This window comes from Cololabis saira, chromosome 18 (assembly GCF_033807715.1).
Source record: "Cololabis saira isolate AMF1-May2022 chromosome 18, fColSai1.1, whole genome shotgun sequence".
NCBI classification, from domain to species: domain Eukaryota; kingdom Metazoa; phylum Chordata; class Actinopteri; order Beloniformes; family Belonidae; genus Cololabis; species Cololabis saira.
In genome coordinates this window covers 29,863,243-29,890,990 of record NC_084604.1, presented here as the reverse complement: position 1 = coordinate 29,890,990, position 27,748 = coordinate 29,863,243, and the positions used below count along the sequence as shown (strand labels likewise).

The 27,748-nt window shown below is 39.1% G+C and overlaps 1 protein-coding gene across 1 annotated transcript; it reads right to left on the bottom strand.

Annotated features, from left to right (window-relative positions):
• Positions 1 to 785: 785 nt before the first annotated feature.
• arhgap18 (Rho GTPase activating protein 18) lies at positions 786 to 22,782 on the bottom strand. The gene is made up of 18 exons (XM_061747088.1): positions 22,483 to 22,782; positions 11,701 to 11,983; positions 10,274 to 10,400; positions 9,452 to 9,537; positions 9,173 to 9,325; positions 7,320 to 7,383; positions 6,725 to 6,843; positions 5,925 to 5,996; positions 5,743 to 5,836; positions 5,488 to 5,579; positions 5,209 to 5,286; positions 4,928 to 5,087; positions 4,748 to 4,830; positions 4,448 to 4,654; positions 4,161 to 4,295; positions 2,506 to 2,627; positions 2,327 to 2,382; positions 786 to 2,158 (listed from the first exon to the last, which is right to left on the bottom strand). The coding sequence occupies exons 1-18, from the start codon at positions 22,602 to 22,604 to the stop codon at positions 2,067 to 2,069; spliced, it is 2,145 nt and encodes a 714-aa protein (XP_061603072.1). The 5' UTR covers positions 22,605 to 22,782; the 3' UTR covers positions 786 to 2,066.
• Between the last annotated feature and the right edge of the window lie 4,966 nt (positions 22,783 to 27,748).

Genomic DNA, 27,748 nt, shown 5'->3' with positions numbered 1-27,748 from the left:
ATTCAACACCCATAAAACTTGTGATACATAGGCTACCACTGATTTTGGTCATATTGCTTGTGATGTGTTCATGGTCATCTAGACTATATATCACAAAACAGTAATTATTAAAAAAAAATCATATATATGGGCTGATTTAAAAATCATATGGGCATATGGGCTGATTTAATGTGGTTTAATGAAAAAAATCAACACCCATAAAACTTCTGATACATAACACCGATTGTTTTCATTAAACCTCATTAAATCAGCCCATAATATGATTTTATAATAATTACTCTCTTGTGATATATAGTCTAGATGACCATGAACACATCACAAGCAATATGACCAAAATCAGTGGCATGTATCACAAGTTTTATGGGTGTTGAATTCATAAAACCACATTAAATCAGCCCACATATATGATTTTTAAATCAGCCCATATATATGATTTTTTATATATGATTTTTTTTAATAATTACTGTTTTGGGATATATAGTCTAGATGACCATGAACACATCACAAGTGGTTTGACCAAAATCAGTGGTATGTATCACAAGTTAAATGGATGTCTTTGAATGTCAAATATCCAATATCCAATATCAAACCAATTCAACCGCGGTTATAAACGGGCACTACCAGAAGAACACCTATAAAAGACATACAGCATAAATAAATAGTAAAATATTAACATTACTTTAGCAATACTAGCATGGAGAGATGCAAGATTAACCAAATTAAAAATTAATTCAAGAGTGTATCCAATGTATCCAGTCAACTGCATAAGCACCAGTGCAAGAAGATGTGATAATAACGGTGTTTATTTACAGTAGGTTTTAGTGGTCATTTAAGAGGCAGCAAGACAAATGTCATTTTTTGAAAAAGAAAATAAAATAATCAGTATACAACATTATAGAAGACAGGATATTGAGAGTGTGAGAAACACAATCCTTTTACACCTATTGTTGAAAGCACAAATAAGCAGCAAAAACATATAGCCTACGATTAATTTTTCATAGCTGACTAAAAGCATTTTCCACATGTTTTGTATCCACTATGCATTGATAGCCATTTTTTAAATCTGCAGTTTAGGACTTCAAAATGGGCACTTTGCTCTATCATGATCAAGTCTTTGGTGTAAAACTTGTTTATTTGATATTAACTTTCACAAATAATACCACCATACTGTATGCTTTATGTGTATAAATGTATAAATTGGTGGTTTTTAACATATATACAGGTTTTTTTTTTAGTAGTTTAAAACATAATAACACATAAAACAGACTCAATCATCTGCAGCTTCAAAATATATTGTGTACAAAATATGAATATACCTTAAAAACAGTGACGTCATTATAGCAGGCCTTGAATAGTTAGCGACAGCCTGTGTTTTATGATCACATAAAAAAAATAAAAAAACTTCTTTAAAAAAAAAAAACTGCTTTATCTCAGATCTGATCATAGCAGGATTCTGTTATGTGGCCATATATTAACCCTTTACGGCTTCTAACAAAAACACAGGTTGATATATTTATCTCTCTGCTTTGTGATTTAAGCTTTGTAATTTATTGCACGACATCATATACTTAAATTAATTACTGAAAACATCTTAAAGTGATTAGATGCAAGAAATCACAGTATAGAAACTGGGACAGTTTTCCTTATGTGCACAGAGTTGACAAAAGTCTTTGGAGAAGTGGTTCAGTTTCACCTGGACAACCATACTGTGCTTTAGGATAATGATACTTAAAAAACTTCAACTCTCCTTATACACCATAAGGCAATTTGGGTACAATGTTGAGGTTGGTTTTTGCATATATCCTCTAATTCTTATCTTGTATCACCTAGGAATCATGATAATGTAATGCAATAGGCTGAAAAATATTATCTCCCATTTTCAGTTTTAATGACTTCTTCTGCCTTTGGATTCGCTGCATGTTCTGACTAACAGTTTTATTTGCTACACATAAAAAAAGGTTGAAATGGATCCAAATCCAGTGGAAACCACAAAGAAGCTGCTGACGTGTGATGTCAGCAGGACACAGTGTTGTTAGAACTCGGCGCAGGACGTGATGACATGGACTTTATCTCTGCACGGCTCTGATGATCCACTCTGCTGTAGGGTTCACCTGGAAGAGATCTTTCATGTACGTTTCCCCATCTAGGCACCTTTCCCCTAAGATGGCAGGAGGGCAGGGAGAAGAGCAGACAGAAAGAGGCATTTAAAAGATGCTCATGAGCTGCTGTTACCATGGCAACCATGGATATGTGACAGATTTCTTTTCCCTTTAACTAGCAGGCAATACAAGTCTGAACAATGTAATCGATAGGAGCAAGGACTTACTGATATTTCCACCAATCTCGTAGAGACACAACTCCTCTTTTTTCACTGCCAAGGAACTGGGAGGATGATGAGAGAAAAAGAAAGGAACAAAGTCCATAAGAGAACCAGTTACATGAGACATGGCTACCAAACATGTTTTAAAATAGAAAAAAAGTTTTGCGTATCCATGCATAAATTACCTGTCTTGGCTGAGGAATCGTGTTAATATGTCATCGGCTTGCAGCTCTTCAGTCAGCTGAACTGCCATGGAAACTTTACGTAACTGGGGCGCTTGGACTCGAATAAATCCCTGAGAATTCTCCTGGTTATAAACACAGAGTGGTTGGTCGCACTCCCATAAACATTTCACTGAAACGAGATCCTAAACACTGCAGTCATCATCACACACATACACATCCAACTATGACATAGGACAACTAAAGAATGAATAAATTACTCTTCTAATGTTTAATAAATTCAAGTCACTGTCTGCACTCACAGCTCTGGGGTCAAGTGGGACTGCACTTACTCACTCACTAATCACTTTTCAAGAGGAACAGACCTGTTACAAGATGCTGTCTTAGCTCTCATTAAAGAGCGAAGGTTTCTGACTCTTCTGAATATTTTACACATACAAGTTGAAATCACTACATACGTTTATACAGAATATGCATATAAAAGAGGCTATAACTGAGGCATGTTTACCACTGTGAACAGCTGCGTTCAGAATGTTGATGTAGCCCCTTGTTGCATTTTGAAGGTCTGATGTTTTCCCAAACTTTTTAGAAATAAGATTTCAGTTGCTCAACAGACCAGGGCCTCTTTTGTTGTATTGCATGCTTTTTTCAGTTTAGTTTTTTTAAGATTTTGTGTAGGCCTGTGTTGAAAAAATCGATTCTCCGATTTTAGATCGATTCTCATATTAATTCCTAAAAAATCGATTCATATGTCTAAAGATCGATTTAAAAAAAAAAAAAAAAAAACTTTTTGTTTATGCCCAAAAAAGGAATATTTTGTTGGACACGAGAATAACTGGTGCCATGTTTTTGCCTTTAAATATGTTTAAAGGTATGAAAACATTAAAGTTTTCAGTTATAATTGCATACATTGTCTATATTTCTTTGCTTTTTATACTGTCTTGGGGTTACATTTGCATAAATGTTACAAACCAAATTCTCATAAATGGGGAAAAAATAAAAGAGACTTCTTTCGTCCTCTGTTTCCTCCCTGGATCTGTTTGATAATTCTGACCCACACGATGTTTCTGAAAGCAGTTCTATCAGCATTCTGGGAGCTGATTGGTCCTTACAGCATCATTAGTTGCCGATACTTGCTGTTGAATCTCAATATAATACTAGTATTAATATGTTGCAGAACTACAGTCATATAATTCATGCAACAGCTGAAAAAACAGTTTTATTAACAGTAACCCAAATCAATATCGGATCGAGATAATCGATTCTGAATCTTAAGAATCGGAATCGAATCGATTCTTGATATTTGAATCGATCCCCAGCCCTAATTTTGTGGCTTGAGAGGCCTTAGGGGAAGGGAAGGGGAAGACATGCAGCAAAGAGTCACCAGACATTTTATCAATAGGATTCATTTGCTACCAAGTCACTTGGTTGTAATATATGCAAAGTGTGGCTAGGCATCGTTTCTCAGAAATAAACAAAACCTTCTCTCTCTCAAAAAAAAAGAAAACACCGAACTGCACGTGTATGCACTGTGTGATTTATTATTAGCACCACAGATGTGAAACGTTTTTAAAGAATGGATTGTTGCATTATTAATGAGGATTTCCCCAAATAGGTGTCTAACCACAAAATAATTGGAAGATGAAAACTCCTCCTACCTCAGGGATAGTTTTATCAGGTGGTTTATCAGTGGTGATCTTCTTCAGCAGCTTTCTTACAGCTCTCTCTTTGTTCTGTTTCCGCTGACTTTCCATGTTTTGTTGTCTAACCTGGGTCAAAATGAACTTGGGGATCTAGATAGATGATGATGCAGACACAAGAGACACCCTTACTGTAAACTTCAGCATCCACCATGCTCCCAGAGTAACAAAGAAATAAAATTGCAAATGCACAGATATTTTTTATAATGTTTGAATAGCTAATATTTCCATGGCATATATCTTACTGTCCACAGGAGATTTTGATATCTTATCAGGAACCGGACAATGCTGGCGGTGCTGGTTGCCATGGAAAACTCCTGCTGCCCTGTAACCTTGGACCGAAAGCCTTTGAACATGAAGATGTTGGGCGCCATGACAACAGACACATTGTTCAGGGTCATTTTATTCTGGGTCTGATGGTCAATTACCCGCTTGAAAAACTCCACCAATGCCTGAAAAATGAAAGTAAATGCTCAATGGGGCTACAAGGTAGTGATTTACTTGCATTTGAAGGGTGATACTTTTCAAAGAAAATCCACAGCTACCTTCAAAGTATCTCGATTAGATTCGGGTAACAAAAGGACCAGTAGATTCAAGGCCTGGAGCTGCTGCTTCTTTGTGGGCAACTCTGTAATTACACAGTCAGAGAAAAGCACAGTCTCATAACACGCCTGCAAAGCTCTTGTGATTTCACAGAATAACCCACAGAAAGATCATATACGTACTACTGACGGCAATAAAAGCATTGAGGTATTCAACAGTCAGCAGTGGGTGGGGTAATTCCCTGATGAACAGCTTCAAAAGGCTAGCAGCATCGTGCTGTTTCAACTGTTGCCACGGAAACGTCCCATCATAGAAAGAGGACTCGAGCTCCTGGCAGAGGGACTGGATGTCGGGCAGATAAACAGAGGCAGGCATGCTACATGAGTTAAGTCACTAACTAGTGACCGTGCTGTTGTAAACAAGACAGTTTTCCATTTTTCATAATTTCCTCCGGGAGAAGTACCTTGACTCTAGTGGCCACTCCAGGGATCCGTAGCAACCCCTCCGTGTCTAATCCTTCTTCCTCAATATGACTGATGAGCTGATGATAAAAGGAGGCAGGATTAAGGTTAGACAAAGCTCATTACAAGGGAAGTGATGAGTATATTAGGTTGGACACAGTCATACTAGCTGTCCGCATCTTGGTTGTACAGTCAATACAACAAGATTTACTCTCATCAATGCTGTGATTTTGAATTTGTTCCTGTCTCAAATGGACACCGTAAAAGGCTGCGGTGCTCACCCTCTGCAGTATGACTGGCACTTTGGCCCCAGGAACCCGTCTCTGGTCTTGATCCAATAAAGTGGTGAGAGGAACACCAAACAGGCCACTTTCTGCACACACAGACAAATACTGAGTAAAGCAGGACTATCATCCTACAGTTCATTAAATCCATAAATAAACCATTCTACATCTTTAAAATAACTACTTTGATCTTTTTTTGTCACCATTTCCACAGGACACTGGATTTCTTAGCGCCGTTAATGTTTTGTTTACCTTTAGTCTTAACTTTGACAGCTTTGTGCGCCTTAAGGTCAATCCCAGCTGTGTCAAACAGAGCGGTCACCTCCACAAGCACCAGCCTGCGCACCTGAAAGATCATTCAAAGCAGATATGAACTTAAAAAATAAATTCTTTCTTATACTGTAGGCTTTTTATTGACATATGCAGCCTTTTACCTTGAACATGTCCAGAGGAGACAGATCTCCTATTCTGGTCTGACCCGTTTTGTCGCGAAGCAGCTTAAAGTTCTTGAGAAGAAAAATAAAACAAGTGAGGAACAGAAGGGTTTTTTGTGACTATGTGAGATTACAGAAAACACTAAATAAAAAAAATGCCACATTAGTTTCTGTATACACCTAAATATGCTTTATACTGGGGATGAATTGCATTTAATCAGACGATAGTTAAATTCATCTGCTATACCAATTTTGACCACCAGATGTCACCAGAGGTCGTCACTGCATGACTCATACGCGCATGCCTGATCTCTGCAACTGAGTCAAATGGTACGTTACTGAACTTTAATTTGCATCATTTAATCAGTTTAAAATTGGGTCAGAATCATCTTTACTGTAATTATATTTGAAGAAAAATTGAACAATCAAGTGCATTTTAACCAAACTGCAGTAGTCAACATCTGAAGTGGTTAAAACATTTCATCAAAGACAATAATGGATATTGTTCAAAATTTTTGCATAACATGCAAATGTGTTTTTGTTCCACTTCAAATGCTGACTTATGTAAAACACTAGGCAATATATACACACAACAAACATGTTCTAAAAAATGATAATGTAAACCTTCTAGACACTAATAACACAGAATCCCATGGAGGACGATATTGTATCCATCTTTCTGATACCACCGTTCATCAATATCCTAAAACAATCAACAACAGAGCTACTGAAAATAGTTTCGATGCTCTTGGATGACAGTTTGTGAAATCAGTTTTTAGTGTATCCAACATGTGACTCACTGGGAGTTTGTCATCTGGCGAGTTAAGGCTGGGGGTGGCCTTTAACCGTTGATGGTTATCCCTGTAAGAAAGCGCCTGCTCTGAAAAAGCCACCTCAACGTTCACTTCTGTTTCTATCTCTGTGGAGACACGGGCAGAGAAAAAAAACAGTCATGCAGATGGTTTAGTTCAAATGTGGATTTGCTGGTAAATAAAACAATAAAATATGCGTTTCACTGTTGCTTAATCCCACAATGCATTCATTATGTCAGCAGAAGAGTACTTGAGAGATCTGTTCCCAAGTCTTAATAAATCAGATGTTATGAATCATTCCCAACTATCAGAATAGTTGTAACAAGCATTTCCGCTTAAGCTTTGGTTTAATAGCAGCCAAAAATACAACTTCCTCTAAAATCCTGTAGAAATCCCTGTTTCTGGGTTGTATTATTTCTTTCCATGGGGTATTTTTATTCAACTATAATGCAAGCATAATATTTCCAGTTCAATAATTTTCAATTTGAGTTGCTAAGCAGAAGTTTATTTGGCTCTAGTTTGCCATCCTCTCTGCTGACTCATGCTGTATGCATGTTCATTTCTAGGATTATGTTGCACATACCGCCTGTGGACGCATCTTTTTGACCGTTCTCACTTCTCCTTTTTAGTTCGTGAAGCTCTTCATCCTGTAATAAACACAGCACAGCACTGAAGCCTGACTGCAGAACACAGACTGTTGAAATAAGTCACAAATTTACAGAATACCCTGTTATACATTATTTTCTCTGTTAATTAGTGGAAAAAAAAGTCTAAGTAAGTGTTCATGTAGTTTTGCCTTAGAATAATAACTTTAAATATGAAAAAATATAAATATAAATGTAAAAAACGAGTTATGATTTTGCACAAATGATATGGAATTGGAGCGGCAACGCGACATGACAGATTTTTACTGAAGTGAATCCAAAACTGTGGCCACTTCTTTTAAGGTTCTTTAAATGTCAGCATTAATGCTCTTTACATTTTAAGTTGCACAACACAACTGATACCACTGAATGTAGATTAGCTTAGAATAACAGCTAAGCTACAGTGCTGTGAAAAAGTATTTGCACCCTTTACAGATTTCCTCTGTTTTTGCCTTTTTGTCAAACCCTTGGCAGCAACAACTGCAATCCAGTGTTTTTGTTAACTGTCAATGAGTGTTTCACATCGTTGCGGAAGATTATTGGTCCACTCTTCTTTGCATAATTGTAATAATTCAGCAACATTGGAGAGACTTGGCGCATGAATGGCCTGTTTAAGGTCATGTCACAGTTACTTACATCAGTTACAAAAAAAATCCTCCAGGTCCAGAAGCAGCAAAGCAGCCTCAGACCATCACAGCACCACAATCATGTTTGACTGTTGGCATGAAGTTCATTTTCTGAAATGCTGTGTTGGTTTTATACCAGATGTAACTGGACGCATATCTTCCAAAATGTTTCACTTTTGTCTCATTAGTCCCCGGTATATTTTCCAAAAGGTCTTGGGGGATCATCAGAATTTCTTTTGGCAAATATAAGATGGGCTTTTGGGTTTTTTTTTCGGTCGGCAGTTGTTCTCGCCTTTGAACTTTCAAACGGACATGAACAGCTGACATTAATGGATGTAAGTGACGCCTCCTGGGCTTCAAATGTTGTTCTTTTGTGACCTCCTGCATGAGGTCACAAAAGAACAGAAGAAATCTTTAAAAGGGGCAAATACTTTTTCACGGCACTACCCATCAGGAAACAGCTAGCCTTCTCTTAACTCCCAAAAAGATTTCCACATATCCACATACAAATTCTGTGAGACAATTTGGGTGCCACTTGGATGTAATGCTAAAACATAAGGTGATCATTACAACCTGTTTAAAACAACAGCATTCCCATTTCTGGATATGTAGGAACCAGTTCCTGGACTTGACATATGTTTTCAGAACATGAACTAAATATAATAACACAAATCTGTGCACAAGTCAGTTCACTTACGATATTTCGTCTCAACTGGGTAGTACACATGCATGGGGGAGACTTTTGAACTATTCTGCATACATTCATTGTTCATCAACTTAAATAAACCATAAATTATGTAAAAATTACTGCTGGTTCTTAAAATAGACCCAAGGATGCTGTAAGTTGCAAAAGCAAAGCTTCCCAACACATTTTCAACACATTTCAAATTTAAAATCAGCAAAAGAATTTAAAAAAAATTCTCAAATATGGCTTCAAAGTACCAAAATGTCAAAAGTTATCAGGTATGTTAGTTGGGTAGACTTTAATAATGATGAAATTCAGTTGTGTGGATGTTCAGAAATTTCAGCTCAATCAAACTCAAGGAAAAATCAGCCACTGGTGATAGGAAAATACTCAAATATATGTTGTAATTTAGTTCAGGGGGTCGAAACAGATTGAGCAGATTGTTGATAAACGTTAATATACCATGTGTTCCTCTCCTTACCTTTTCAGGAGGTCTGAATATGTCCCGAACATCAGGAAAGTGTTGCCGGTTGCGTCGCCGTAGCAACGTCTGTTGCAGTGATGTGACGCGGCGCTCCACAGCTGCTGCCTGAGTTCTCGTGAGGGTGGACAGGAAGGCTGCACTGTCTTCTTCCTGTCAATCAGTCAGGATTGGATATATGACAATATTGTATCAATCACTATATTCATGGAAATCAATACGTGTTTTTCTGACTGAACTTTATCTTTCCTCATTACAAAAGAAATAAATGATTAAAACCTGGTCCTGATCATTAGCTGCCAACGAATCATCGAACAGCCGTGCAAGCCCCGCCTCTGTAAGCCACGCCTCTTCCTGCTCTCCATCTGAAAGAAACAAGGACACATGGAAGACAAGAGAAGATGATGGATTGTAGTTTTATAGTCGTTTGCTTTAGTTTGCTAATTTGGGAAATTAAAAAAAATCAAATTAGAAGAAAATACGAATAAGAATCTATGTAAAAACTGGAATTTGAACCTCTACAGGTGCAGCAAAGGGGAAAAGAGCAGAAGTGGACACAAATATTATACAGGAAGAGCATGTTTATACACAAATAGACCAAATATAACGAGGGGGGGGTGGGAATTGATTCCAGATATGTAGAGCCACCGAGGCACTAGCCTGAACTGGAGGTAATGTTTCACTAACAGTTTGTATTAGCAGTCACATTTTTCCACACTAAAACATGCATCATCAAATGTTCAAAAGAACAGGACAAGCATTCACAGTAAATCGTGGAAGACCCACAAAAATCAGGACAAACCCTCGGCTTTGTTAACCTTATTGTTCATAGGAGGGAAAAATGTTTTTAACAATGCCCATGTTTTATGTCAGTTCATGACTACACACAAGCACAAGTAACCCCCCCCCCCCCCACACACACACACACAGATACACACACACACAGACAAGCTTACTCTTCAACTCTGCTACTGCAGACACGTTTCAAAGCACAAAGCTCTAAATCAAGAAGATACACGACAGTGTACTCAAGCACATGCAAGAAAAAGGGGGGTAAGCCATGTCCCCTCCACATCCGTCCACAGCTGCAATGTTTCCCACCTTCAGGAATTTTCTGCTGCTCCTCCTCTTGAGTGTTTCCGTCTCCCCTCCCTGCTCCTCCTCCTGAGCTGGTGATATTCTCAACCTCCTTCCAGTAGTCATCCATTTCCAGCTCATCCAGGGAGTCCTACAAGACGTAAGGGCATAAAACGTTGGGGATCTATTTATTTTCAGGTTTAAGTCCGTACAGTATGCGTGTGTCTGTCCTGACCTGCAGTTTGTGTTCAGGATATGACGCACTCGCAGCCTGTCAAGTCAGAACTAGTCTCCCAGGTAGCTATGATTGGCTGCACAGTTTCTGTCAGATAATATCTTCATAAACTCTTTTTTGCTTAAATTCCTATGAAATGTAAATAAACCCATTAAGTTTTTTTCTCTTTTTCCTCCCTTCCATCCAAAATAACAGTTCACAGGCCATTTATTTAAAATATTTGAAGAATATTGATTTTTATTTGACTCTTCACTTTATTTTATACAGTAGCTACTTGTTGAAAATAAAAAAAACGTCTTAATATAGGACAGTACAAATAAGTAGGCGTGAAAACCCCTAGAAAAAATTTGAAATATGAATGGAAAAGCAGTTTTAAGTGAAGTGGAGAGAGAAGGGCAGTACTCGAGTTGTGGGGGGATGAGGGGGGATGGCATCCCCCCTAAAATAAAAACGGTCAAAATCATCCCCCCTGTAAAACTGCCAACCCCCTTTCCATCCCTTATGTCATTTCATCAATGAATGTGGTTTTACTGCTATTTCAACATTTAGAGTCATCACCAGAAAAATAACTTATTTGACAATTTTTACCTGTTTCAAGTAAATTTTCACTTGAAATAAGTAGGAAAATCTGCCAGTGGGACAAGATTTATCTTCTCATTACAAGCAAAGAAAATCTTGTTCCACTGGCAGATTTTTCTACTTATTTCAAGTGAAAATCACCTTGAAACAGGTGAAAATTGTTTTTCCAGTGATTGTCCAGTGAGTCTTGTTTTAAGTGTAATGAGATTTTTTTTACTAAAATTAGACATTTTAACTAGAAATAAGATAAATATTCTTGTTAAGATTTTGAGTTTTTGCAGTGATCCATTTTACTTATCCTGTGAAGGACAGAGTCATATTGATAAGTTCAGAAAAGTGTTTTTTATTGTCGTGTTTTGATGTATTTGATGTAAGCCCAGTGGATATTTAAAGCTTACAGAAGGCTGCATTTAACTGCTGCTATGTCATTCCTGCAGTATTTCTGCAGGTGTTTTGGTCAGTGCTATTATTTGTAATATATTATATTATTTGTAATCAGCACAAATGATCTGCCCCCATATGATAAAATCCACCATCCCCCCTGATATTTTTTTACAACTCGAGTACTGGAGAAGGGTTTGTGTAAAAACTGGATCACAGGTGAGGTCCTGTCATTTTCATTGTGATCTGAGCCTACCTGAGAGAAGCTGCGCAGACACGCGGCCTGTGGTCTGGACCTGGAGTTGTGACTGTGTTTGGGGCTGACGCCTGGTTTAGGGCTTGAACCTGGTTTAGGGCTGGAGCCTGGTTTAGGGCTGGAGCCTGGCTTAGGGCTGGAGGAAGACTGGGACCTGGGGCGAGCCAGCAACGACGGGTCAGTGGCGCTGGTTTTTGCACTGCTGGTAGCCGAGGGATGTTCATTTTTGTCTCCGTCTTGTGTGTTCTGGTTCTGCTGGAGAGTGTATTGGCCTGTTCTTCGGCTACGGAGGAAACACATACAAACATGTACATCAGAGAAGCCAGCATGGTCAAATATGACAGGTTCCAGCTAAAATGATCCCGTGAGCGACACCGGCCTCCAGTTTCGCTTTTAGTTGCACATTTTGCATCATGTATGACGTGGTGATTGACACCCACACGTGCAAGCAATGTTACAAACACTCCCAGTCCATAAATGTTGCCTTGTCTGAGAACTGTTTGTACTCCAGTTATGCTTTCTTTACCTTCAATGACAGAACAAGTGAGCGATACCCTCTGACACAAATCTATAAGTGAGTCAAACAGACACACGTCAGCCAGCGAGCAACTAAAGACAAGCCAACATGTTGAATTTCCAACCCAACTAATGAGGCTAACGTATGCCAGGACTAAGAATAGCACCTGTTGTGCACCTTGAACTTCAACGTGCTTGATAAAACCATTGAACACAGTTTATGACTGTATGTAAGTGCTGCTTAGCATAGACTAGCTGAAACAGCGTAAACAGTTATTCAAAGCTGAAAATAACATTGCTCAACAAGTGTAACCATTCAAGAACATATTCTTCTAAACACATGGTTGCAAAAAAATCAATTGAATGGTTTCTGACACCATATTTTACAGCTAAAACAGTAGATTAAAAATGATTTTAACTTTTTGCTTCCGTACAAAGTTAAAACATCCATCAAAGGAGGGGAGGTTACTGCCAAATCAAAGCCAATTCTCGCATCTTTTATGTAATGTTTTCTGGTACTTTCATTGGTTTAATGTCAACGAATGACACAAGCTTTAATAACATTGCATGAGTAATCTTTAACTTGTTCCTACTGCATGTATTCACAATCATGAACACAAAAAGAGACACGATCATATGGCTCTTAAGTGTAATGAGGGACACTACTGATGCAGATGCTGCAATTGATGAACCGTTATATAACTGACAAGTGCAATGATGAGTAATGGGGATCAGCTGGACACCATTGCCATGGAAACGGAATTTTATTCCATCTAAAACATGGATTCAAGTAGTGAACTGATGCAGACGCAGAACCCCCAGGCTGCCAAATTATGGATTTTGTATAAAGTCCATGAGAGTTGAAGGTGAACATATAAACCGCTTTCGCTTCCATCATCTTTCTTCGCATTTTGAGGCTATATGTCACCAGAATTTAATTGGCTGCTGGGAAAAATCTACAATCAATTGCCAATTTTTGCTGTCAGTTTTGGCTTGATCTAAATAAAATCATTCAACTTTAAAAAAAAACACGTTCCAATTTGACGAAGTAGCTGTTTTTGAAACTGCATACAAGCAGTACTGTATGTAGTATCTACTGTATCTACTGTATACTGCATTTGTGTTTTGTCAGGTTTAATGATGTCAGACATCATTGAGCCTAAAGAGAGGCTGAAATTCAGCATAAAAATATTGTCTCAGATATAGGTGTCACGAGACAAAAAAAAAAAAAATAGGGAATTGGAAATAATGGAGCTGTTTATGTGTGAGACTATATTTTAAACCAACTAAAACACATATACTGCATTAATTAATATGGACTTATCGGTAGAGAGCATTAACCTGAAGGTTCACGCTGAGCGAGACTACATACCACAGTAGACACACACACACACACACACACACACACTCTCTTTAACTTTTCCTGTCTGTTTATTACTATATTCTCATACCATCTACTTATTTGGGTTATTCCTTCCTCTTAGCTAGATTCTCTACTTTATATGACAGCACTGACGACTTTCTGTCTGCATCTGATTCAACAGGAAACGTTTTACTTGTGTGCTATGCAAGAAGTGTTCCTTTTTTTACTTATTTACTTCAGATTTTGTTTAAACCTGGCAGACGCTCAACTGCGTGTTAATAATTTACTTTAACCATCAACTTGAGTGAAAAGAACGGCTTAACTAAACCATAAATCACATACTACCAAACAAACACAAGTCAGCACGTAGAAGTTTGTCAGTATAGATGTCTGACCAACCTCAAAAAAGGTCCCAGTCTAATAATTTGTTGGGTTCACAGTTTTTTTCTCTCTGCATTTTCTTTTTTCAAGTTCTTTGGAACTTTTTTTTTATGATTGTTATATGGGGGCACTTAAAAAAAGAAGTACAAATCATTTTCAAATATGTTTAACCCAACACACAACCTCCTGGTTTAGCTATATGAAGCCAATGTCAAGAGGCAGGCATCAAAATGAGCCTAGATTTCACACTCATGACAATTGATGGTGCCATGTGGGAATTTTTATGTTCCAAGTAAATGTATATAATGACACGAATTCATGCACATCTAAAGCTATAATTACTTAATAATTAATTTATACATCAAAAAAAAGCGTTACTGTGGCGATGATAGACGCCAAAAAGCGCGCCCCCCCTTCATCTGATTGGTCCATATTTGATAGTCCCTACTTTCTGCAATAACTTTCTAATGGTTTGACATCTGGGTCCTTCTGAGGACGCGGTCTTCGTAGGCCACGCCTTCGAAGACCGCGAAGGCCATACCGAAGGCTGGACGGATGCTAGTGAAATGAGACGGTCTAGCCTGTGGGGGATTTCCTGGTTGCGTCACCAGCTGTTCCCGCCCTTGTCCTATGTCACTAAACAAAGTAGAAAGAAAAGATAGACAGACAGCAAGATAGACAGAAAGAAAGAAAACACGATAGAAAAGAAAGAAAGAACCAAAAAAAAAAAGAAATGGAGCCAGAAGTTTTGTTTTTTTTGTTTTTCATTTTATTGGAGGAGGAAGAGAGGCGTGTCCGCCGGCGCCGGCGGAAATAATATATTTTTCTGAAAAAATTTGAATCTGAAAATATTTTTCTGGAAATAAATATTTTTCTGACTGTGCGCAATGAATCTTGGGATATGGTGGGCCGTGGAGGATACAACCGATGGATCCTTCAAACAGCGGGAAAAGAAGGCTGCATTTGTGGGCTGCATTTGAAGGAGCCTTCGAAATGGGACAGCCTTCGGCGTGCCGCTGTGACATAATCGGCCTTCAAATCCAGTCCTCGAAGGACGCAGCCCCTGAATTGGGACACAGCTAAAGACTCGTGGGTGGCGTCATCAGACTCGGTTTTGAGTACTTGACCTTCATTGGCATGAATTATCCCCGCCCCTTCTTCTGATTGGTCGATATGTGATAGTTCCTATTTTCTGCAATAACTTTTTAATGGTTTAACATAAAGACTCGTGGGTGGTGTCATCGGACATGGTTTTGAGTCCTTGACTTTTATTGGTGAAAATTGCATGCGCGAGGGCCCGTTCATCGCTGCTTGCAGCTTTAATTTTTAAATTCAAAAACGCTCTTTTTAAAGACGGAAATGTGTCAATAAATGTGTGCGTCCACATGAATGTACTCAATAGGCCTGAAAATGTTGTAAAACACATGCCAGGCCTGTTAGTGGTGCTGCGATACCGTGACGGAAACAAGCGAAAACAGGCGGGAAAACATTGGGCATGCGCACTTGCACAGAAATCTGTTAACAGAGAAGTACGAATAATGTGTATGACGCAGGCGGAGAGGCCTTAACAACGTAGATATGTAAACAGCGTCTTCACACCGCTCCACTCTTGAACCTGGTTTCAAAAATGATCTTTTACAGAACCCCAAAATGCCGGCTTCATATGGATGAAAAACTGGTTTTATAGAATACTTGTGCATTTAGGCCTGAGCTTGTCTTCGTGTGGATGGAGCCTAGGGACGTAGTTTATTGAGTGATGGAATTAATGGCTATTTATTATCAGCAAATGAAACTTAGTATTTTTAGAATGAGTTAGGGTCTGAGAGCAAGCATGATCACTCTTGTTTTAAAGATGACAGGGCTGTCAGTTCCTGGCAATATGAGGTCTAAAAAACAGGCTTGAAACAGACGCCTTGTCCAGTACTTTCTTTGAGGTTTATTAAAGCAGTTTGAATAAACTATTACTTAGTAAACATTATAAAGATGATTTTTCCCCCCTTTTGCTCCGTCATTATTTTGTTCAGACATTTTATCAGCTTTATCAGAATAGCAGATGAAGAGTATTGAGTGTGTATTTGATTTTAGGAATTTGCAACTTGCAGCGCCTTTCTTCCTTTTTCTTTCCCCTCACACCGTACAGGAGTGGATTATATCACCTTGCACTTTTCAGCTTATCCTGAATCAGTTTGTTATGCTTACACTGCTTTAACACCCAGCCACCACTGGACCTAAGACCCTGAACTATTAAACTGAATAGACACTCCTGTTTTGTCATGCATGTCCCAACAGTCCTGTGGTGTAGGAAAATATATTTACAACCTTGTTAAAAATTAAGCTTTTTTTTGTCAACTACTCTGAGAAACTTGAAAGGCTCTGAGAATTGCTGAAGTAGTTCAGGCATGTAAAGGAGCACTAATGCCAGTATATAAGTATATATACTCCAAATAAGAAAATCAGTTTAAAAACATTTAAAGTTCAACATGATTACAGTGTGACTTTGCTTCCTCAGGCAGACTCAGGCCCTATTTACATGACGATGCTGAAAGAGTAAAACGCGTTCTGGCCTCTCAATTACAGGGTAACAAAGTTTTGGTTGGGAAAAAAAAGCAAACATTTTTCGACAGCCTCCAGAGTGAAATGTTCTTGCAACACAAGGTGAGTCCTGTCAGTGTAAACCGTAGACTGAATTAAACAATGGATCAAGAATTCGGTCATGTGACCTATTGGTTCCTGAAGACGGGTTTTGAAGCCCATTTTTCTTTGTGAGGGATGCAGGTTCCACCATCAAAGTTAGCTTTGCTCCCAGCTAGGGCTGCACGATTCTGGACAAAATGAGAATCACGATTTTTTTTTGCTTAGAATTGAGATCACGATTCTCTCATGATTTTTTTCCAATATAAAATTTATTGCACTTATTACTTTAACTTTGCAACAGCTGAACAAAAATATAATAACAATAAACATCTCTTGTCTTCTTTACACAAACCTTTGAATAATTTAAACAATAATAACAATTTTGAACAATATTTGTTCCTCCCTGAGTTGAACACCCTTTCAGAAAGGGGACTTGTAACAGATCCTGTAGTTCTGAGGCAACAAATTATTCCTCTGGCTGGGATGAACCCCCCATTGCCTTTTGCTGCTATTAAGAAGCTGCCGATACAAAAGGTAAACGTTGCAAAAAATATGATGGTGCCTGATAAAAGACTGGCATCAACTTTGTAACAGCTGACATTGAACATAAAAACAATAAACATCCAAAAAAAAAAAAAAAAAAAATTAAATCGTCGTCTTTTGGAAATGAGATTGCGTTCAAGCATGAATCGAGATTGCGATTTTTTAACGATTAATCGTGCAGCCCTACTCCCAGCTCCTTTAGCCAAACCCAGATGAAATATCTGCAGAGCTGCCTTCAGACGTTTACACCGGGATATAGTGTTTAACATATTGATTTTTACAGGTGCATTTACCCAAGGCACTAGGTATTGTGGCTTCACTAAGGCTGGTAGCATGACGATTAAGGATGAGGAAAGGATAGCAGCTAACCATGGTTGAGCCGACTGTCAATCAAATTATATTAAAAATAAATTGAAAGCTTTATATAAACTCTCCTGTCTTGGTACAAAAAAATCCAGCCCCCCCTCAGAGTTGTTGTGGATGTGAAATCAAACGATTGAGGCCAAAATGTTTTAACATGGTAACATGCACCAGATAATCAGTGCGCCTCTGCACAAGCAGAGGGTTACTCAGAGGTTATATGTGCTGGCCTTGTGAGTAAAACAGAGCTTTTCATCCGCACACCTTTCAGCAGCCGCTCAGAGCTGCTGAAAGAGACAGACACAGGGTGAGAGATTATGTGTGCGCCAACAGAAAAAGGCATGACAAAGTGAATTCCTTACTGCAGGAGCAAGCAGGAATAGAGGGAAACGGGATCAGCCAGCAAAGAGCAAGTTCAGCACAGAGAACAGATGAGCTGAATATGAGTCAGAATCTGAGGAAGTGAACCTTGGCTGCTATTTGAGTCCCTGAGTGTGTGAGTGTGCATGCGCGTGTTTATAGAGTATTACTTGAGCACCAAAGACACACTTTTGATGGTACTAAGCTCAAATTAAAGAGCATATTTACATTACAACGAAATGCTTAAAATGCTGATAATTCTTTTAAGCTTTGCTTAAAATCCATTCTCATTATATACAAGGCACAATCATTTCATGCATTCAGTTCTTTCAAAGCTTTTTTTAACCTTATTATTATTCAATTAAACTCAAAATGTGGAACTTGTGCCTCCAGTACCCTTGCAGCTCTGAAAAAGGCTGAGGAGAGGATAGAAAATGGATGGATGGATGGATGGAGGCTTTGTTGCTGAGGGCTAGGTGAAAAGTGAGGTTAGAGACAAATAAGATTTATTTTTGTGCTTTAGCAACTGAAAATACTGAACAATGGGCCAGCCAAGGAAATGTAAGACGAGCATAAGAAGGGGGAAGGAGATGGGAAGTTTTTGTATGCATGTCTGAGTGTGTGTGTGTCTTTGTATGTGTGGTATTTCCATTCAGACCAGCAGATGCCAGCTGGCCTCTGTGAAGACAGGAGGTCAGTGTTTCCTCTCTGTTACTGTTTTCAGTGACCTACTGGTTGAATACGTCCTCTACAGTAGTTGTGATGATTCTACAACATGTTCTCAACCACTTCCTTCTGTTATTCTCATATATTTTCTCTTGAGTGAATCATTTCACCGGCTTTTTTGTTTTCCCAAACAAGTCAGAGGGTATATAGTAGTGTATACTTTGGTAAATATTAACGAACTACAATGAACAACATAATCGCAGAGCTGAACCAACAACGTCCTAGGGCTGGGCGATATGGACCAAAAGTCATATCTCGATATTTTCTAGCTGAATGGCGATACTCGATATATATCGATATTTTTTCTGTGCCATAATTGGGGTTTCCCCCAAAGCTTTATAGCATAGCATCTCTGTTAGCTTCATTTTTTCTGAGGCAAACCCTTAAAAAACAGTCAGTTTTAACACAAAGCCACGTGCCAAATGTCACACAGGTTCTTTTATTAACAGAGATCTGCACAATATCAAAATGTATAAAACAAATGAAATAAAAATAAACTGCCTGCATAGAATAAAAATGAATAAAATAAAACAAATATCCTTTTCCTGCATAACAATTAAATTGAAATACACTGTGCATTTAATACAATGTAGACAGTAACAGGCAGACTTTTCCACTGAGGTTGACAGTTGTGCAAATAACAAAACATTTGTGCAAATCTCAAATAAAACATTTGGGTCAATTTGTCACAAAAAGCTATATCAAAATCCTAAATTTTTTTTTTAAATAATCGATATAAACGATATTGTCTCGTACCATATCGCGTTTGAAAATATATCGATATATATTAAAATCTCGATATATCGCCCATCCCTACAACATCCTTAATCTGAAACTGAAAGACACCAACGTGCGAGACTCCCAGCGGACACGAGACCCAAGTCTTCTTCAGGCGGAAGTCCATTTCAGTGACCACGGCCTCTTTGTATACAGTACACCTCTCACTTCCTGCTATGCGAAACAATGACCATCAAACTTTGCTTATACAAGTCAACCTAGACACGACACACACACTCGGCTGTGGGAGATGAGACAAAGGGGGGTGGTAATGTGATGCTATTTTTTTCCCTTCCAGGACTAGCCATCTGGAACACACACACACACACACACACACGCACGCACACGCACACACACACGCACACCCTCTATTAAAGACGCTAATAGTACTTCATAGCACACACACACACACACACGCGCACACACACGCACACACACACACACACACACACACACACACACACCAGGTGAACAGGGCTGTTTACCTTTCGCCGCAGTTGTTTGCCAATGCTCAGGCTTCACAGCCATCTTGGCACCGGACGAATACACAAATTTGCTGTGTTATAAATAAGAGAGTGTGACTGTACAGTTGTTTCCACTTGAGCCAAGTTCCTGTTCGCTGCTGTACTTGTGACGGTTCTCTTTAAAAACAAGTCTTGGTCTCAATGAAAGCTCAATGAAAAACAAGTCCCAAACAAACCCGGGGCTGATGAGTTTGTCCTTTAACCTTAGCCATGAAGCCCAGGTAAAGCACATTTCTGCATGTTAGTGAATAAAGAGTAATGATTGTGTGAGATCATCCATCGGTTTCTAAGGAGTGGTTTTGAAGTCCGTTTGTTGGGCCTACAGCTGATAAATCCGGAAACGTGAATATAGGCACTAAAAATAAAAAGGGTGGAGGTTAAAAGGAACAGACCTACCTCCTCTCATTCACCAATAGCTGTTAGTTATTAGAGGTGGGTGCAATTCATCGATGTGTCGATGCATCGCGATGCGTCACGTGACGATTTGGAATCGATTAATTAAAAAAAAAAAAAAAATATGGCAGATATGTTTACACTAAATAAATTTGATGGAAGTTCATATCTTGTTTACTTGAATTAATGAACTCATTAAATCCAGGGCTTGACCGTTTTCAGTGTTTTCCGCCAATATCATGCAAGTGCAGCTTTCCCTGGTCAAAGTTAAGTAAGTCAAAGAGCAAATGTTTACATAGTCATAAAATAAATTATTTTGTGTCTTTGAAAAATACATGTCAAATGTTCAAAAAACCTTGTTATTTCATAATGAATGTTGTTAGAGGAACTGAGTTAATTGATTGGCTATTTATTTACAAATGTAGCCACAGATGAAGACAAAATCAATCTTGTATGGAAAAAAGCATTAAAAAAAAATCACAATAATCGAAGAATTGTGGCACCAATAATCGCATCGAATCGACAATCGTTATAATCGAAGAATCGAAGCTCCAATAATCGAAATTGAATCGAATCATGAGGTACCCTTGTTTGCACACCCCTATTAGTTATTAGTTAGCTTTTTTCAGTTAACTATTTTAAGATCATGCTAACCTAATGTTATCTTACATTCATTCCTACAAAGAACTGCTGAAGGGCCAGCTGAGCTCCGCCGGAGTTAACCCTGCCATCGCCAGGCGGATGGCCAAAGACTAGCCGGTGTCTGCCGCCGTGGCTGGACTGGAGCGGCTGGTCACTGCAGTGGGGCTGTAACTGCAGACTAGACCCTTCCAGACAAACATGGAAGAGAGTAGGGGCAAAAGCAGAAGGGCAGAGGCATCCGACTCCTGCAGACGTCTGGCCGCTCGGTAATTACCAGCACGGCAATCCATAATCTTTAAAACAAGAGTTGTCTTCACTCTTCATTCATGGCTCAGATCGTCAAGTTTACTCAATATACAAAGTACTGAATAGATAGAAGGTAAACATTAACACCACTTTAATGTAGCCGTTACTCAAGAAACTATGCCCCTAATTATGCTTAAATATATGGCTTTATATAATTTTACCTAATGACGTACATAAAGGTTTCATCCCCACCTCCCCATGCAGTACTTTACTTTAACGGGGGTCTCACTGGAGACTCCGGTGGATATTTCAGGAACTGCACACTTTTCTACATCAGCAATGTCGACAGTGAAGCACTCCGGATGTGGCCCATTGGTTGTGACATATTAAAGGAAGTACACTAAATAGATTAACGTGGAAACTTCACCATTATAGCTAATAACAATTACCACATCCCAAACTAATCAAATATTATAATCCCAAATGAGGGAAGCTGTTTTATTTTTGTGACTGGAGAGAATCTGTCCTGGAAATATGGGACTACACATGAAAGCATCTTAAAGCACATTAAAGCATGCATTGCACTCAACAAACAACACAAAAAGTAATCTCCCTGGTGATGCACCTTTGCATCACACCAACTGATAAATACCAGGTGACCCTGCTATGCTTCACTGATGATTCACCTACTCATAAATTCATGTTCAGCACAGTTTCGGGTCTCTTATCAATTTATCAGCCAGCCAGGAAATAATAAGCGCAAAGTCCAAAATCCCCACACGTGTATGAAACAACCAAAACTAAAAATAGTGGTTACTTCATAAATCTGCCAGTGAACATCAGTAGAACATCATCAGAGTAGAGTTTATTTAAAAACAGCAAGAAAGAAAAAATAAAGATGATGGGCCTGCTGATAGCTCCGGAGGACTGGGGGAGTTGTATATAAGACAGCTCTGCAAAAAAATGGGATGCCGTGACAAAGTCAAGGTTAATGTGCTGATTAGGAAAAGCCAAGGGCGGAGCTGATGGTGTTGAATTAAAATAAAGCCAACCTGTGGAGCAGACCAGCTTACTCCTACTATTCAGGATGCACTTCACAATCTGAACAGTTGGTTCATCCCACATTTCAAAACTGTGTTTTATTCAAAGTTGCAGCACATTCATACAAATCATAGGCAGAAGTGAGAGGGGAAGAAAAAAAACAACACTGTGACCTTTGCCCACTTGGTCATAAACACATGCAGCTCTTCCATACGTCACCTTCCACCATTCAAAGTGGCCTTAAAAGTGGGATTAGGAGCAGATAGAGCCTCCCACCTGTATGAGCTGGACTCCGGGGCTGCAGGACTGCTGGACTCTGGTAGTGCAGTTTGCGGCAACAGTTCCGCGTTGCTGTGGTAACCCGTCAAAACCACTCCCTGAGACTGCGGCCGACTCATGTTTCTCCTCCTTTTATTCCTTCGTCTCTCTCATCCACGACTAGGCCTCCGATCCGGGATTGATAAAGCCCATGTACGTGTCTTATCTGTGCGCCCTTTCCAGAGCTGAACAATGACTGTGTTGCCGACTCATGCTGACATCAAACTGCCCTGCTGCTCTCGTCCTGCTCCTCTTGACTCTGAGCCGCACAGCGCAGCGGGATGGGGGCGGGGCTACGGGAGGGGGCGGGGTTACAGGCTGAATGCGGCGCACGGATTGGCTGAAACCGCAGGTCAAAGTTTCATGGGCGACAGCGCCCCTAGCGACGGTAAAATGATACTTCAAAGAGGACTCATCCACATAGTTATATTATATTTATATCATAGTTGTATTATATTTATGATAGAGCTTACATTTGGTATTAAACAGGTTATTTTTGTAAAAATTATATATATTTATACAAATGAGTGCATAGTATAAAAAGGAAATACAGACATATAATATATGTTTAGTTGTGGAAAGAATCAGAAGAATCAGAAAGAATCAGAAAGGGGGTTTATTGCCAAGTTTGTTAACACACACAAGGAATTTGTTGTGGTGATTGGTGCAATACAGTAAGAATAAAAATAAAAATAAAAAATAAAAATATAAAAGCAAACAAATATATGGAGATAAACTAAGAGATAGAATAAAGTAAAATGTATAAACAGAAATAAACAGAAATGAACAATGTGAGGATTAAAAAGTGCTGGATATGAATCTTTACAAAAGTGACGTAGGATGACAGATGACAGATAAAACAGAAATGAACAGTATAGACAGAAATGTACAATATGGGGTTTTTAAAGTGTCGGATGTGAGTCTGTACAAATGTTACGGGGTTGGAATATTTATGTTAATGTAATGTAGAGTGGGGGGGGGAGGGGGGATTGGGGCCTTGTTGACGAGGACAGCTGCAGACGGGAAAAAACTGTTCTTGTGGCGTGAGGTTTTGGTCCTGATGGACCGCAGCCTCCTGCCAGAGGGAAGAGTCTGAAACAGTTTGTGTCCGGGGTGGGAGGGATCTGCTGCAATCTTTCCTGCACGCTTCAGGGTCCTGGAGGTGTGCAGGTCCTGGAGAGATGGAAGATTGCAGCCAATCACCTTCTCTGCAGAGCGGATGATACGCTGCAGCCTGCTCCTGTCCTTCACAGTCGCAGCAGCGTACCAGACGGTGATGGAGGAGGTGAGGATGGACTCAATGATGGCCGTGTAAAACTGCACCATCATTGTCTTTGGCAGGTTGAATTTCTTCAGCTGCCGCAGGAAGTACATCCTCTGCTGGGCGTTTTTGGTGAGGGAGGTGATGTTCAGCTCCCACTTGAAGTCCTGGGTGATGATGGTCCCCAGGAAGCGGTAAGACTCCACCGTGTCTGCTGGGGAGTCACACAGGGTGAGGGGTACCGGTGGGGCTGCGTTCCTCCTGTAGTCCACTATCATCTCCACTGTCTTTAGAGCGTTGAGCTCTAGATTGTTCTGACCGCACCAGGTCACCAGCTGGTCCACCTCCCACCTGTAGGTGGACTCATCACCATCAGAGATGAGTCCAATTAGGGCTGGGCGATATATCGAGATTTTAATATATATCGATATATTTTCAAACACGATATGGTACGAGACAATATCGTTTATATCGATTTAAAAAAAAAAAAAAAAAAACATTTTTTTTTTTACATTTTTTTTTTAATGATTTTGATATAGCTTATTTTCTGACAAATTGACTTGAATGTTTTATTTGAGATTTGCACACATTTTTTGTTATTTGCACAACTGTCAACCTCAATGGAAAGGTCTGCCTGTTACTGTCTACATTGTATTAATTGCACAGTGTATTTTAATTTAATTGTTATGCAGGAAAGGGATATTTGTTTTATTTTATTCAAGAAGCATTTTTATTCTATATATGCAGGCAGTTTATTTTTATTTCATTTGTTTTATACATTTTGATATTGTGCAGACCTCTGTTAATAAAGGAACCTGTGTGACATTTGGCACGAGGCTTTGTATTAAAACTGACTGTTTTTTTAAGGGTTTGCCTCAGAAAAAAAATGAAGCTAACAGAGATGCTATGCTATAATGCTTTGGGGGAAACCCCAATTAAGGCACAGAAAAAATATCGAGATATATATCGAGTATCGCCATTTAGCTAGAAAATATCGAGATATGACTTTTGGTCCATATCGCCCAGCCCTAAGTCCAATGAGGGTGGTGTCGTCCGCAAACTTCAAACTCCAGCTGTCTCGAGGTCATCGCACATAGTCGTTGCCTATCAAGGGCAAACAGAATCCTGGCGGATTCCACCCATCCGGACCATGGAAAGTTCACCCTCCTGCCCTCAGGCAGAAGTTTTCTGAGCGACAGGTGCAGAATAGCCAAGCTCCATGACAGTTTTTTCCCCCACTCCATAAGACCTTTAAATAAACAGAACCCGTTCCCTTTCTACCCTCGACAATGACTGTCTACAGTACTGCACGCAGTGTTTTAGTTTTTAGCCTAGTGTCCTTATCTTTTAGTGTTTAGAGTTTTTAGTGTTTTAATTGTTTTTATTGCTTGCTTTGAGCCAGTGGCAACGAAATTTCGTTCCACTTGTATTTTGACTTTCGGAATGACAATAAAGTGAACCTTGAACCTTGATCTGTCCAAAGGATATTCTCACAGAAGATTTGTTGCTTGTCAATAAAGATTTTGACAAATTCCAGTCTGATTTTCTGTTAGTGGAGTTCTCCTTACGGGTTCACTTTGGCTCAAACTCTGACAGATGGTGAACACTGATTTCCTTGACCTTGGAATTCACCTTGAATTCTTTGGGAGTAGTTCTGTGCTCTTTGATTGCCATTCATGTTGTCCGTCTCTGCAACTCGTCATCAATTGTTTAATTGCCGCCACGTCCTAAGATGAACATTTTATGACAGGTGCAGTCACCAGTCTGCTCATTATACTGTAGGTAAAGTGCCAGATTATGCTTTAAATCAATAATAAATAAATCCTAGTCATCCTTTTGCCAATTTTCCACTTCCTTCAGTGCATTCTAAATTTATAGATTCGCAAAGTTACAAGGATTCAAGTCCACACAGATAATTGTTCTCTCTCTCTCTGCTATTGAGGTTTTTTTCCTTAACATCATCCTGAAGTATATTTAAAAAAAACTGACCATTGTAATTCAATATTGGTCCAGAGAAGATGGTGGCGTTGCTGGATCATGTTCACATACGGCTCCTTCTTTGCATGATGGCACTGTATGCTGCATTTGTGATAGCACCATGTTCCCTCCTGAGTCCATGCAGTGATTTTCAGCAGAGAAGCATGTCCGTTTGTTAATGCAGAGAGCCTGAAGAACACAAGCGTCCAGTTTTCTCCTTCAGCCTGGTCCTTGCTGAATCCTTTAATACACTGTAGACGGTGGGCTACAGGTTTTTGTCAGATGGTAAAATCCTGCCCTTCTTTACATCTGAAATTCTCCTTTTATACCCAGTTACCTGACCAATTAACCTAATTAGTCAAATGCACCTCCAGTTTTTGATTTGTGCCATTTACATTTCCCATCTTTTTGTTGCCCCGACGTCAAAATGATTTAATATTGACCACAAAATTCCAACATGCCTCACGTGGATCAGAGAACCCAGATATTAGCAGAGAGAGACGTACTAAGACGCACACACTTAAGATTTACCATAGTTCACGTTTTACTCGCATAGTTTCTTACCTGAGATTAAGGTACTCTGCGATTCTTAAGAGCATGGTATCTGCCAGTCTTTGTATCCAGACTGTTTCTCATATCATGACTTACTTGCCATGTGCTAGTAAACGATAGTAAAACACTGAGTGTCGAGTCGATTAGCCAGCGACGTCAATCAGATTGTGTTTTTCTGCTTCTCCCCACCCTTCTTTCTCACTACTATGTCCTTTTGTACTCATCGAAAAGCTTGCGTTCCACACACTTCAGATTAACTGTATCAAACATGGCCTGCTTATGAAACGCCTTTATCTTTCAGTCAGTTATGCCTTACTCAGAATTCACACTGTACTTGTACAAGTTTTATTGTATGTGGTACATAAGAGGCTATTTGTTCATAAATCCAAACATCAATTATAAATGGAGGCATGAGGCCTCTTAGTTTTGCAACAACATATATTCTATAAATGAGGTTCCCTTCCCCAAAGTGCTTCATTATAATCTAATCAGGTCTGAGAGAAACTTACACATTATACTTGATGTAGAACAACCCCCGCCCCCAATCAAAAAACAGTTACAACAATTCTAAGATTAAATCCCATATTTTAAGCTTCCTTCCGTAACATCTGGCGTTTGCATCGATCAAAAGGTTTTTTTTTTGTTTTTTTTATAACTTAAATTTTTATTATTTTTTCACAAGTAAACAAACAAAACAATACTGCAAACAAGTTACAGATTAGAATAACAATAATAATAACATTAACAAAGACAAACTGTCTGGAGATGATCCTCTATTCAGTCCACTGTTCCATTCGGCATTTGTTCAGTTGGTGTCACGTCTCATGTAAGTATTCAATTTTTCCCATTTCTTTTCAAATACATCCTCTTTGATCATTAAAAGATATGTCCATTTTTCCATAACACAAATTTCTTGGACAATTTCCAACCACTGTTCCTGTTTCGACTTTAGTCAAGTACAGATCTTCTCTCGTTACAACCTTTCCAATATTCCCAAGATACATTACTGGGCAAGTATTTGGGATTTCATATCCCAGAACATTTTTTACTACTAAATTTACATTTTGCCAGTATATTTAAATTTTTTGTACAGTCCCAGAAGATGTGTGCATGGTTTGCCACAGTCTCCAGCAGTTTTGTTGTGTGGCGAGTTGCCTAGATTTTATTTTTGGTGTTATAAAATATCGAGTTAGATTTTTCCAGCAGAACTCCCTCCATATTAATGAGTTTGTGGACGTACATTGTGTCTCGCACATGTGGTACCATTCCTCCTCTTGTATTTGGATCTTTAGTTCTGCTTCCCATTTTGCTTTTATGTGGAGGGTTGAGTCCCCTCTGCTCTCCCCCATAGCTTGGTAAAAAGCAGAGATGGGCCGAGACCCCTTCTGTTTGTATGAATCCACAATGACTCCAATCACCTTGTTCATAGTTGCA

Coding starts and splice junctions, on each gene's coding strand:
- arhgap18 (XM_061747088.1), bottom strand. CDS start 22,604: ATGAGTCGGCCGCAGTCTCAGGGAGTGGTTTTGACGGGTTACCACAGC. Junction 5,837..5,924: donor CTCCTCTGGACATGTTCAAG/GTAAAAGGCTGC, acceptor ATGATCTTTCAG/GTGCGCAGGCTGGTGCTTGT. Junction 5,287..5,487: donor TGCCAGTCATACTGCAGAGG/GTGAGCACCGCA, acceptor TTTTATCATCAG/CTCATCAGTCATATTGAGGA.